Genomic DNA, 12,480 nt, shown 5'->3' with positions numbered 1-12,480 from the left:
ATAAAAATAGATACACTGATTTCATCAAAATTAAAACTTGGGCTTCAAAAGATATCCTGAAGAGAAGTAAAAGACAGTCTACTGAATGGGAGAAAATATTTTCAACTGATATATCTGAAAAGGGATTTGAATCTAGAATACATTTTAAAAACTCTTACACTGATACCAAAGCTAGACAAAGACATTATAAGAAAATTATAGACCAATATCCCTTACAAATATTGATACAAAAATCCTGAAAAAATACTAGCAAACCAAAGCACCATATTAGAAGAGTTATACACTATGACCCAGTGGGACATATTCCTGGAATACAAGAATGTTCCATAGATGAAAACAGGTCAATGTAATACGCCACAATAATAAGGGAAAAAATGATCATCTCAAGGCAGAACAAGATTTTGACAAAACTCAACATCCTTTCATGACAAAAACACTCAATAAATTCGATATAGAAGAAAACTTCCTCAACATGATAAAAGCCATAGATGAGCAACCCACACCTAACATCATACTCAATGGAGAAAGACTGAAAACTTTCCCCATAGAATCAGGAATAAGACAAGGATGCCCAGGGTTTTTTGTTTTTTTAAATATTTTATTTATTTATTTTTAAAGTAGGCTCCACATCCAAAGTAGGGCTCGAACCCATGACCCCAACATCAAGAGTCGCACACTCTCTATCGACTAAGCCAGTCAGGCACCCCAAGGATGCCAACTTTTGCCACTTCTTTTCAATATTGTGTGTCGTAAGTTCTAGCCAGAGCAATAAAGCAATATAAAGAAATAAACAGTATCCAAAGTGGAAAGGAAGAAGTAAAATGATCTCTAGTCACAGATGACAGGATCTTTTATCTAAAAACCCTAGAGATTCCACACACACAAACTGTTGGAGCTAAGAAATAAATTCAGCAAAGTGGCAAGATGCAAAATCAACACACAAAAATCAGTTGCATTTCTATATATTAGCAACGAACAATCCAGAAAAGTTATTAGGAAAATAATTCCATTTACAATAGCATTAAATAGAATAAAATACTTAGGAAAGAATTTAACTAAGAAGGCAAAAGACTTGTACGCTGAAAACTACAAAATACTGCTGAAAGAAATTAAAGACTTAAATACACAGAAAGACACCCCGTGTTCATGGATTGGAAGACTTAATATTGTTAGGATGGCAGCAATACCGAAAGAAATCCACAGTCAACGTAATCAAATCAAAATCACAGAGGTGATAAAGTTTTGAAGGAGAGGTGGTGTTTGCCAAATACTGTGAATGCACTAAATGCCACTTAGTTGTACATTTTTAAAAATGGTTATTCATGCCTTGTGGGGGTAACATCCAGCCTGCTTCTCTTTTCTTTTTCCCCATTTTATTTGGAAAGTTTCAAATGTAAAGGTGAAGGAATTTTACGGTTCCTATCCATGTACTCACCACCTCGTTCTAGCGTTAACATTCTACTACACTTGCTTTATTGCAGAACTATCCATCTCTCCACCAGTCCATTTTATTTTATTTTTTGATGCATTTCAAAGAAACTGTCAGCATCAGTATGTGTCACCCCTGAACATTTCAGCATACACACCATTAACTAGAGCTCAGTACTTGCTTTACAGAGTTTTATAGTTAAACTGACATAGAGGGGCGCCTGGGTGGCTCAGTCAGTTAAGTGTCTGCCTTCAGCTCAGGTCATGATCCCAGGGTCCTAGGATCGAGCCCCGTGTCGGGCTCTGTGCTCGGCAGTGAGTCTGCTTCTCCTTCTGCCTCTGTGCTCCCTCTCCCTCTGTGCTCTTTCTCAAGTAAATAAATAAAATCTTTATTTTATCAGAAGAATACCTAAGTACATCTAAAAAATAAACTGACATAGAATCAAATGCAAACAGATTTTAAGTGTGTATTTGCTGAGTGTTGACAATGCTTACACCCAAACCTCTATCAAGATACAGAATATTACCATCATCCTACAAAGTTCCCTTTCTGGTTAAACCCATTCCCATCCTGCCAGAGACAACCACTGCTCTAATTGTGTCCCCACCACAGATTCATTTACCCTGCTATAAAATGGCATACAACTGGAATCCTCCAGTGGGTATTCTTCTGTGCAGGCTTCCTTCCCTCTGCATGATCTCTTTGAGTAATGCTTCCTTCAGATCTTCAGTTCTTGAATTCAGAGCTGGGAGAGTGCTCCCACACCCAGTGCAGTACTTGACGAAGCTCAGAGATAGCTCCTCAGTGTTACCTGGACGAGTTTCCCAGTGCTGCTGTAAGAAATTACCAAACTAGGTGGTTTAGAGTAACACAAACTTATTTCTTACAATTCTGTAGGTCCGAAGTCTGAAAATAGGTCTTACGGGACTAAAGTCAAGGTGTTAGCAAGGTTGCATTTGCCAGTCTTTAGGGGAGAGTCCTTCCCTTGCCTTTTCCAGCCTCTAGAGGCTGCAAAAGTCCTTGGTTTGTGTCCCCTTTTCGGCAATCCTTCACTCCCACCCGTTTTTGTTGTCCCATCTTCTTCAACTTTGATCTTCCTGCCTCCTCCCTCCCTTTTTTTTTTTTGCTTACATAAATTAACTCATTTATTACGGGCTAGCAATGTTTCAAATGAAAAAAATTCCTTCAGTCTTCTGATGGCAGACCACTGTGACAACAAAAGTGGTCTTGTAGGTCCAGGTACCACCAGCTACCGTTTTCATGCAGGAACCACAATGCCAGATCGGCACAGCTCTTGTTTTCATCTTTGGTTTGCCACGGAAGGAGCAAAGATGTACTTGGGAGTGCTGGCTTATTTTGAATTTTTTTCTTTTTTTTAATTTTTAAATTTTTTAGAGATTTTATTTCTTTGAGAGAGAGAGAAAGAGAGCATGAGTGGGTGAAGGAGCAGAGGGAGAGGGAGAAGCAGACTCCCCACAGAGCAGGGAGCCAGATGCCGGGGCTCAATCGGGGACTCTGGGACTATGACCTGAGCTGAAAGCAGACGCTTAACCGACTGAGTCACCCAAGTGCCCCTTATTTTGATTTCTTCACCATTTTCCTGAGGGAGGCACCATACTGGGTCCTGTATTTACTGACAATTCTGACCTTCTTGGTGCATTTTAGCCATTTCAGTCGCTGCAAGCTAGCTCCAAGACCAGAGGAGCCTCCCCTCCTTTTTATAGGGATCATTGGGATGACATTAGACCCACTGGGATAATGCAAGATCGTCTTCCCATCTGAAAATCCTTGGCTCGATCACATCTGCAAAGTCCTGTCTGCCAAACGTATTCACAGGTTTCAGGGATTAGAAAGAACATAGCCATCTTCGGTGTCCATTACTCTGTCTGTGATGTCACCTGAATAAATAAAAGACCTTAAAACCATGCTTCTTGGGGCACCTGGGTAGTGCAGTCGTTAAGCGTCTGCCTTCGGCTCAGGGCATGATTCCGGCGTTCCGGGATCGAGTCCCACATCAGGCTCCTCTGCTGGGAGCCTGCTTCTTCCTCTCCCACTCCCCTGCTGTGTTCCCTCTCTCGCTGGCTGTCTGACACATATATAAATAAAATCTTAAAAAAAAAAAAAAAAAAAAAACATGCTTCTCAAAACCGGGCAGGTTGAAGATGCAAAATAAATATTATATCTTCTGGATATATCAACACTTTTTGTGGATTTGGGAGAAAGTCTTAATAACTTAAATTAACAAATGGTTTAAAACACTAGCCTTCCCTTTGAATCAGCAATTCTGCTTCTAGAATTTTATTCTACAGACATGCCCATATATGTGCCTAAAGAAGTATATCTAAGGATAGTGATTGCAGTATTTTATGGTAGCAAGACTGGAAACAAACTCATTGCTCATCAACAGAAAATGAACTAAATAAAATGTTTCATCCATACAGTGGAACACTATGTTATGCAGCCATTAAAAAAAGTGATCTATATGTGCTGAAATTAAACAATCTGCAAGATGTATCAAGTGAGAAAAGAAAGCAAAGCGAACAGTGTGTTTATTATGCTACTTGTGAAAAGAAAAACCAACAAACATTCATGTTTTTATGTACCTAAATTATCTCTAGGACACAAGAAACAGGTAATAGAGGTTGCCTCTAGGAAGGGGTAGGAAGACTAGAGGGAGGAGACCTTTTTTTTTTTTTTCCAACTGAAGCATAACACACATCCGCAAGTGTGCAGGTCAATTTTCACAAACTGAACATATTGTGTAACCAGCGCCTAGATCAAGAAACAGAATATTATCAGCACTTTACAAACAAAAAACTTGGATTAGTAATAGCTTGGATTAGCTTTGCCAGATTTTACATTTTATATAAATGGAATCACACATTACATATTATTTTGTGTCTGGCTTCTTTGGCTCAACAGCAGGCCTGCAAGATTCATCCATATTATGCATGTAGTTCTAGATCATTCATTCTCATTTCTGAATAGTATTCCATGAATAGTATTCCATGAATAGTATTCCACTGAATATTCCACAATATTTTTATTCATTCTTCTACTGTTGTGGATAGTTTCTGGTTTTTGGCTATTGTAACTAGTGTTGCTATGAACATTTGAGCACGTGTCTTTCAGTAAACATATGTACGCACTTCTGTTGGGTATAGAGGGAGGAGTGGAATTGCTAGGTCATAGGTATGCATATATTTAGCTTTAGTAGATACTGCCAGTTTTCCAAAGTAGTTGTACCAACTTACACTCCACCTATACTGGAAGAGCGTTCAACATTTATGCAAATCTTACTTTTGACTATGCATTCTATTGAGTTTGGTTATATTACGAAATAGAATGCATATCCACATGAATTGTAAAGCTATCCTATGTCTTCAAAGTGGTTTCACTGTGGGGATGGACAACTTTTTTGTTATATCTCTAGAACTTTCCTTCTCTGCTCCTGTGAATATTATTTAGTTGGACAAGTTTGAAAAACAGATTAAGAGATGATCTGATTCGTTTCCCAATTTTATTACTCATTTATGAGCTGTAATTTAAACACAAACTTCCCGATTGAGACAGGGTACAGTAAGCACTTAGCTAAGTCTTAGCACTTAGCTGAACCTGGAAGCCAGAAAATAACTGTGAATCCGGCTCTGCCGCCGGGGAGCAGTCACCTGGGCTTTCTGTTCCTCAGCTGCTGCGTCTGTATAAGGCAAGACATCTGTGACCTCGGGGCATGGGCCAAATCAAATACCGGGAGGAACCGGGGCTAGCCTTAACCTGAGTCTCCAGAGCAGGCGGGGATAGCCCATCCCTCACTTCCATCATCTCCAGAATCCGCCTCGGTTTTCGCCCGTCGGCTTTTACTCACCTCCCAGCCCGGGACACCTACATCTGCTCGCAACAGGTCTCATGTAGTAGCAGAAGGGAGTGGCTCCAACCCGTCAAAACTTCTTTTTTAGGTCCTGTCCGGGAAAAGCCAGGTGAGAAGAGAGCCGACTGCCCCTCAGCGCCCGCCACCTTCAGACCAGTGGCTTTCTTCCCTTCAGCCTTTCAAATAGGCCGCTCCCGCACAACCAATCACGGCCTTACTTCTTACCCGGTCCACCCGGCGCTGTCCAATCAACGCACGTCATCTACGGCTTGCGGCTCCAACCTCCCTTCTGGTTTTCCCCTTGGTACGTAAGGGCAGACCTGAAAGGCAAGGGAGGTTGAGGCCGGAGGGACGCCATGTTGGTCAAGGGCAGTGCTATGGCCCTTAAGGACCCTTTGAGAAGATAGGAAGGCTCTAGCCTTTCCACACGTTCCAGAATCCTCTCTTGGCGTAGCGCTGGAGGGCTTTCCCATGGCGCCGCCCCTGGCCCGGCTCCCTGCGGATGTACCCGGGGAGGCTGGGAGCGGGCCGAGGAGAGAAAGCAGCCCCGGGTTCGTGAGCTTCGCAGATGTGGCCGTGTACTTCTCCCCGGAGGAGTGGGGCTGTCTGCGGCCCGCGCAGAAGGCCCTGTACCGGGACGTGATGCGGGAGACTTACGGCCTCCTGGACGCGCTCGGTGAGGCCCGGCGGTCCATCCAGGACCCAGTAATCCGTGGGAAGGGGGGAACTGATGTCCCTAGAGACAAGTGGTTTGGAAGTGTGGGGCACTGGGGAAGCACCCTCATCCTCCCCTCTCGGGTTCTCAGCCGAACCCAATGTTTCCCTTCCGCAGGATTTTCAGGTCCCAAACCCGCTTTTATATTTTGGGTGGAAGGAGAGGTGGAGGCGTGGAGCCCCGAGTCCCAGGATCCAGAGGGTGAGAGCCCAGCCGCTGTCATCAGAGACAGCGGAAAGATAACAGGTACTTCACTTCAAACCCAGTATGGGACCTTTGAGAACCCCTTCCCCAACTCGGATACACAGTACACACTGCCCCCTCCAAAGCCCCATCGTGTCTCCCTACACCTCATCTCCAGAAAGTTCCAGTCTCACTGCAAAATGGCTCATAGAGCAGCTAAATTGGGACTTACAGCACCACTTAATTATACCGAAAAACCCGAGTTTAATGCAAAATAGTGCCCGAGTTGCCAGGGCAGCCAAGGGAAAGGAGGAACACATCTGTAATTTGATTTTTTGTTGTGTAATAAAATGAAGACAAATGTTCCTTTTGGATATCATGTGGATCACACTGTAATGATAAATGTCATTCATCAGAGATTTTAAAATCAAGATGTGTTTTCTCTGCAGCCATGTCATAATAAATGCTTGTTCCCGGGTCTTCCGGTGGAACTTGGAGCACAGTCCAAGTGTAGGCATTTTGGCGATGGCCTTGAATGGCACCAAGGGAGATCATTTAATGGCTGTTTTGCAAAGGGATCATAAGCAGGTTCAGGACTGTAAGCTCTATGAAGGCTGGGACCATCGCCACCCTCGTCACCGGACAGATTAGGGGTTCCATATTGTTGACACCTCCATGTATCTCCAGTCTTCAGAGCTTTCTTGTGTTAACACCAGCCAGATGATGAATTTTGCTTTTACTCTAGGATAGCTTTCTGGGCTTGATGAGGCCCCAGTCCCAAGACCGCCATACACTCAGACCTTCATGCTGCTTCCCAGGGCAGGCCACTGTATGGAACTATGGAATGTGCTACCGAGTTTCAAGTTTTATCTTTTTCCCTGTCTCAGGATCCAGGGATGAGAGTGGAGAGAAAGAAGAACTGAAGAAGTGTCCAAAGCAAAAAGAGATGGAGCGTGACAAAGTGTCTCGTGAGGAGTGGTTACCATCCAGCCGGCCACCTGGTGCCAGGCACAGAGCTGCCTGCCCAGAGCTCTGCTGGAACTCTGCGCGGAGCCCAGTCAAGCCTTGGTTCAAGGCCACTACAACGCGCAAATCACCCTACTCTTGCCCAGACTGTGGCCGCAACTTCAGCTACCCCTCCCTCCTGGCCAACCACCAGCGGGTCCACTCTGGGGAGCGGCCCTTCCCCTGTGACCAGTGCCAGGCTCGTTTCTCCCAACGCAAGTACCTGCTCCAGCATCAGTTCATCCACACAGGTGAAAAGCCCTACTCCTGCCCTGATTGCGGGCGACGTTTCCGCCAGAGGGGTTCCCTGGCCATCCATAGACGGGCTCACACTGGGGAGAAGCCCTACCCATGCCCAGACTGCAAAAGTCGCTTCACTTACCCCTACCTGCTCGCCATCCACCAGCGCAAGCACACGGGCGAGAAGCCCTACAGCTGTCCCAGCTGCGGCCTCCGTTTTGCCTACAGCTCCCTGCTGGCTATCCACAGGCGCACACATACAGGCGAGAAGCCCTACCCCTGCCCAGACTGTGGCCTCCGCTTCACCTACTCATCTCTCCTCCTCAGTCACCAGCGCATTCACTCTGACAGCCGGCCCTTCCCCTGCCCACAGTGTGGGAAAGGCTTTAAGCGCAAGTACGCCTTGGAAGCCCATCAGTGGGTCCATCGCTCTGGCAAAAGGCCGAGGTGGCAGCGGCCTGCAGTAGGGCTCTCGGCGCCAGTCCTTGTTTCGGGAGGCCAGGATCCCCCAGTTCATTTCCGGTACTTTCCAGATATATTTCAAGAATGTGGGTGACAGGGCTCACGAGAGATGACTCATTTTCTTTGGAAGGGAAAAGGCAAAGTTTATGCATTGGGGGATAAGGAATGGAAAGGAAGTAGGCATGTAAGGGAAACAAAGCTCTGAGGTAAGGGAGCACAGGGCTGGTCCTTTGGAAGGAGGCAGGAATCTGAAAGGCCACCTGAAGGCTGAACCCACTTTCTGAGGCTCCTGCTCCCACTTCCAAGTCTCACTTGGAGTTTCTTCCCAGCAAATCATTCACCTACCTGGCTTTCTTGCCTGGATTGTTCTCTTCTTTAGGGCATTCTGCTTTCTGGCCTGTATCTCTCCTGTTCCTCAGACATGGGGCCCCCTAGATGCAAGAACCTATTAAAGGAGCCCATACACACTCTGAGCATCCCCTGGAACAGAAGGCACACCTTGGGCCTATCCCCAGCGGGGGAAGCCCATCCAAGGATTCTTTTAGCCAGTGCTGATGAGACATCTGGCAAGGAGACGTGTGCAATGTCAAGCCACTGTTGGCACTCTTTGGTCTTAAAATCCTGAAGGTGACCATAGGGAGGGGAACAATGGCTTCAGGTGGGGAACTGTCCTGCCCCGTGCCCACTATGCGCGTCGTGCACAGAAGTGTCAAGCTTAGCCTAAAGGTTTTTTTTCCCCCTCAAACTTTTGTGAATTAGTGACTGCGGTGTTTTCCTCTTTAGATATCTGCATGTTTTCTGGATTTTACGCCTTTTGAATAAAGATGTGCTTTTGGGCCACAGCAGCTGGAAACATAATGCTGGTGCTTTTGTTTAAGAGAGTAAATGACTTGTGATTAGGCTTGACATCAAGGCCAAGTATCTCCAGGCTAGTTTTTATTGTAATGCTTGTATGTGTCAGCAGTTAAGAAGGGGTCCTTCTGACCCACTTTGATCTGCTAGCTGTACTTCTGATCAGGAGACTACTGAAGGAATAAGGACGTGGGTGGCGCTGAGCACAGCTGCATGCCAGGAACGGTCATGGGGGACTCAAGTATCTCTTTGAACAAAAGACTGCTCTTGGAACCCGCGGGTTCCAAAAATGGTTATGAATGGAAACTGGGTGTTACTTTACCACACACATAGCCTCTCCTGAACTGGTAGTCCTGGATTCCAGGTTTGGCTCAGTCCCCACGAGCTGTGGGGCCTTAAGCCTGTCATTCAACCTTTCTAAGCCTTAATTGTCTCACTTGGCAACTCCACAGGGTTGTCTGAGATAAAACGTGAAAGCACCTCACATGTTGTCATAGTTTGACGTGCCCCCCCCAACGTTTTATAACATTTTTCATTCAAAAGAGTTGTAAGAATTTTATGGGAAACACTCATGCCCTTTCTACAAGTAATCTAGATTCCATAATTTTGCTGCATTTGCCTTATCACATGTCAATCGATCAATCCATCCCCCATCTGTTCATTTATACATTTTATTTCCCAGTAAGTTGCAGGCATCATACTTCATCCCTAAACACTTCAAGGGAAGGCCGAGGTTTAGGCAAGAAACTTCAGATCTCCCTTAAAATTCAAATGCCCCAGCGCCTGGTGGCTCGGTCGGTTGAGCCTTGGACTCTTGGTTTCAGCTCAGGTCGTGATCTCAGGGTCGTGAGATGGAGCCCCACGTGGGGCTCTGCGCTCAGTGTGGAGTCGGCTTGAGATTCTCTCCCTCCCTGTGCCCCTCCTGCTGCTCGCACTCTGTCTCTCTCAAATAAATAAAATATTTTAAAAATACTCAAATGCAGCCTGTTATAGACAAGTAAAATTTACGAACTTGAATTATCTTTGTATATTTTATAACTTCTTTTAATTATATCTGATCGAGATTCTGGAACAAACATATACAATTTGGTGGGCAATTAAACAATCTGAAACCAAGAGCATCTTTGTATTTTTATAATGTTTGGCAGAAAAAACAACATGACATCGGCCACTCAGGATGGGGCAGTTTTAGTCTTGAAAGTTTGTTTCGATCTCATCAGTTAACACCCAGGTTTATTGTTTAGCTCCGTCTCCTTAAGTTTTTTCCATCCCTGGTACAAAAAGAAGTGACTTATATTACAGTAGCTGAGTAGACAAGGTATTTTTTGGTCCTGATGAAATCCTTTGTAGTTTCTCTGTAGGTAAAGTTGATTCTCTGTTTAGAAGAAGATTCCTATCTGAAGATACATTTTTCCTTATTCCATTTCTACACTATTGACCACAATGAGTGCAGTGAGGCCCCTCCAGGGCTCAAGTTTAAAAAGTTATAAAATAAGCAAGTAATTGTTGAGATGAAATAGCAGAAGTCACACCAAAAGGCAGAAGCATTCCAGGTGAAAAACAGCAAGGGTGGGGCAAGAAAATATAAAGATGGAGAGGGCACTAACAGCAATGAAGAACATTTGTGAACACAAAGGAGAGACAGCGTGTGGTAGGATAGGCAGCAGGGGCGCCTGGGTGGAGCAGTCGTTAAGCGTCTGCCTTTGGCTCAGGGCGTGATCCCGGTGTTATGGGATCGAGCCCCACATCAGGCTCCTCCGCTGGGAGCCTGCTTCTTCCTCTCCCACTCCCCCTGCTTGTGTTCCCTCTCTCGCTGGCTGTCTCTCTCTCTTCAAATAAATAAAATCTTAAAATAAATAAATAAATAAATAAATAAATAAATAAAATGTACACAGCAACATGAAAGGTAAAAACAACTCAAATTTCCATCAACCGAAGAATGAATAAAAACATGGTATACAGGTGTCCCCTCACTTTCCTCTTTTTAGAATTTATTTTAGAGAGAGAGGGAGAGAGCACAGGGGGAGGGGGAGAGGGAGAGAGAAACACAAGCCGACTGAGCATGGAGCTGGACACAGGGCTCAGTCTGACAACGCCGAGATCAGACCTGAGCCAAACCAAGAATCAGATGCCGAACCAACTGCATCACCCAGGCGCCCCAGGTGTCCCCTCACTTTTCAAAAGCTCCCATTAGCCCACTTCACTTTAAGAAAAACCTACATTAGTACCTGTTTTCACTAGCCAAAAGAAATCTGAAGAGGATTTTTACTTTTAGAGGCAGCTCACACCCCGAGCACCAACAGCGGCCCCAACAAGCTCCTTCCCAGGGAGCTACACTCAGCCCCTCCGCATCAAACTACTATAGCTTTGAACTCTGTGAGCATCTGTGCTTGATCTACGTTTATTTTGTGCATCTTTTAGCAAGATGTGTCCTAAAGTATCAGTAAAGCCTAAGAGAGGTTATTTTGGGGGTCTGCGAATGCTCAAGAAATTTTCCATATAAATTAATGGTAATTGTTTCTTTGCTTTAACACCATTTCAGCTGATGAAAGGTTTCATAGAAATGCTCTACTTTGAAATAGCAGGGGAAACCTGTATCCGTACCATGGAATATTATCCAACCACAAAAAAGGAGTAAGGTACTGATAAATGCTACATCGATGAAACTTGAAAGCATTTTGCTGTCAGGAACGAGACACAAAAGGCCACATATCGCATGATTCCATTTACGTGAAATATCCAGAAAGAGTAAATCCACAGAGGCAGAAAGATTCGTTACTGTCAAGGGATGGAGGCAGGGGAGAAGGGAGAGTGGCGGTTCCAAGGTTAAGGGGTTCCCTTCAGGGGTGATGAAAGCAGTAAAGATGGCTGCACATTGTTAATGTCCTAAATGCCACTGAATTGTGAGGTCTAAAATGGTTAATTTTTGTTACATGTATTTTATCACAGTCAAAAATTAGTAATAATGACTGAAAAGTGTGCACAACCAAACATGCAGGGCTCATCAATGCTCTATATTTTGTTTTGGGTGATGGTTAACACGGTTGTATGCATTTGTCAAAACTTAGCGAATTTCACACTGAAAAGCTGTGCATTTTACTGTATGTATGATATAATTCAGATTCATAAAAAGAGTTCAACAAGTGGTCTCTAGGGAACAAAGTGAAAGGGTACAGGGGGCTGCCTTTTTCATTATAAACCTCTGTATTACTTTTTAAAAACCATATTAATTTGCAGAAAATTCAAATGTAAAATTTCCCCACTCCGATTCCAACCTCCCCGAGCAAAGTTCCTCCCCCTAAACTCCAGGCCAGAAACTGAGAGCCGTCCCGCGGGTGCAAGGAGCCGGGCGCTCTCCGCAGCCGCGGTCCCAACGGTAAACGTGTACCTGGTTTCTACCTCGGCTGTCCCCAGGGTTTGGCCAGGGGTATGTGCGTCTCTCGCAGGGACTAGGGACCCGATTCCTGATCCCGCCGTCGGGAGGCATAGAGAGAGATCGTCGAGGGCACAATCCCGAGTTCCACAGATGCAGAGAGTCTCCACAGGTTCGGGCCAGGTGACCGAGACGCGTTTTCCAACGCCCCGCCAACCCGCGGCCTGGCGGTGCAGCCTCTTCCTGGTCTGTGGGCCAATCACCCGCCGCCGGGCAGTGCGGGCAAAGAGCGGTGCTGGAAGCCACGATCCGTCCATCTTTCTTGAGGGCAGGATGGCTCCGCACCCCCCCCC

The 12,480-nt window shown here is 45.2% G+C and overlaps 1 protein-coding gene and 1 long non-coding RNA gene across 5 annotated transcripts; one reads left to right on the top strand and one right to left on the bottom strand.

Annotated features, from left to right (window-relative positions):
• Positions 1-1,371: 1,371 nt before the first annotated feature.
• Positions 1,372-12,384, bottom strand: LOC113267689 (uncharacterized). Of its 3 annotated transcripts, none has more exons than XR_003320914.4 (4): positions 12,143-12,384; positions 5,523-5,617; positions 5,295-5,388; positions 1,372-4,201 (listed from the first exon to the last, which is right to left on the bottom strand). It is a non-coding gene; the product is annotated as an uncharacterized LOC113267689 (long non-coding RNA). The 3 variants fall into 3 exon arrangements; XR_008960346.1 differs by having other exon boundaries at positions 1,372-3,327; XR_008960347.1 differs by lacking the exon at positions 1,372-4,201 and adding an exon at positions 4,208-5,126.
• On the top strand, positions 5,545-8,760 carry ZNF785 (zinc finger protein 785). 2 transcript variants are annotated; one of them, XM_026515804.4, is made up of 3 exons: positions 5,548-5,973; positions 6,130-6,258; positions 7,083-8,760. In XM_026515804.4, the coding sequence occupies exons 1-3, from the start codon at positions 5,769-5,771 to the stop codon at positions 7,994-7,996; spliced, it is 1,248 nt and encodes a 415-aa protein (XP_026371589.2). In that variant the 5' UTR covers positions 5,548-5,768; the 3' UTR covers positions 7,997-8,760. The 2 variants fall into 2 exon arrangements, with proteins under 2 accessions (XP_026371590.2, XP_026371589.2); XM_026515805.4 differs by lacking the exon at positions 6,130-6,258 and having other exon boundaries at positions 5,545-5,973.
• Positions 12,385-12,480: the final 96 nt, after the last annotated feature.

This window comes from Ursus arctos, unplaced genomic scaffold, assembly GCF_023065955.2.
Source record: "Ursus arctos isolate Adak ecotype North America unplaced genomic scaffold, UrsArc2.0 scaffold_2, whole genome shotgun sequence".
In the NCBI taxonomy this organism is placed as follows: Eukaryota; Metazoa; Chordata; class Mammalia; order Carnivora; family Ursidae; genus Ursus; species Ursus arctos.
This window is presented reverse-complemented; position numbering and strand designations above follow the sequence as displayed.

Bases quoted from the DNA above. Each gene is read 5' to 3' on its own strand.
- ZNF785 (XM_026515804.4), top strand. From the start codon at position 5,769: ATGGCGCCGCCCCTGGCCCGGCTCCCTGCGGATGTACCCGGGGAGGCT. The intron at 5,974-6,129 runs GTGAGGCCCGGC...TCCCTTCCGCAG, and splicing joins CGGCCTCCTGGACGCGCTCG to GATTTTCAGGTCCCAAACCC. The intron at 6,259-7,082 runs GTACTTCACTTC...TCCCTGTCTCAG, and splicing joins AGACAGCGGAAAGATAACAG to GATCCAGGGATGAGAGTGGA.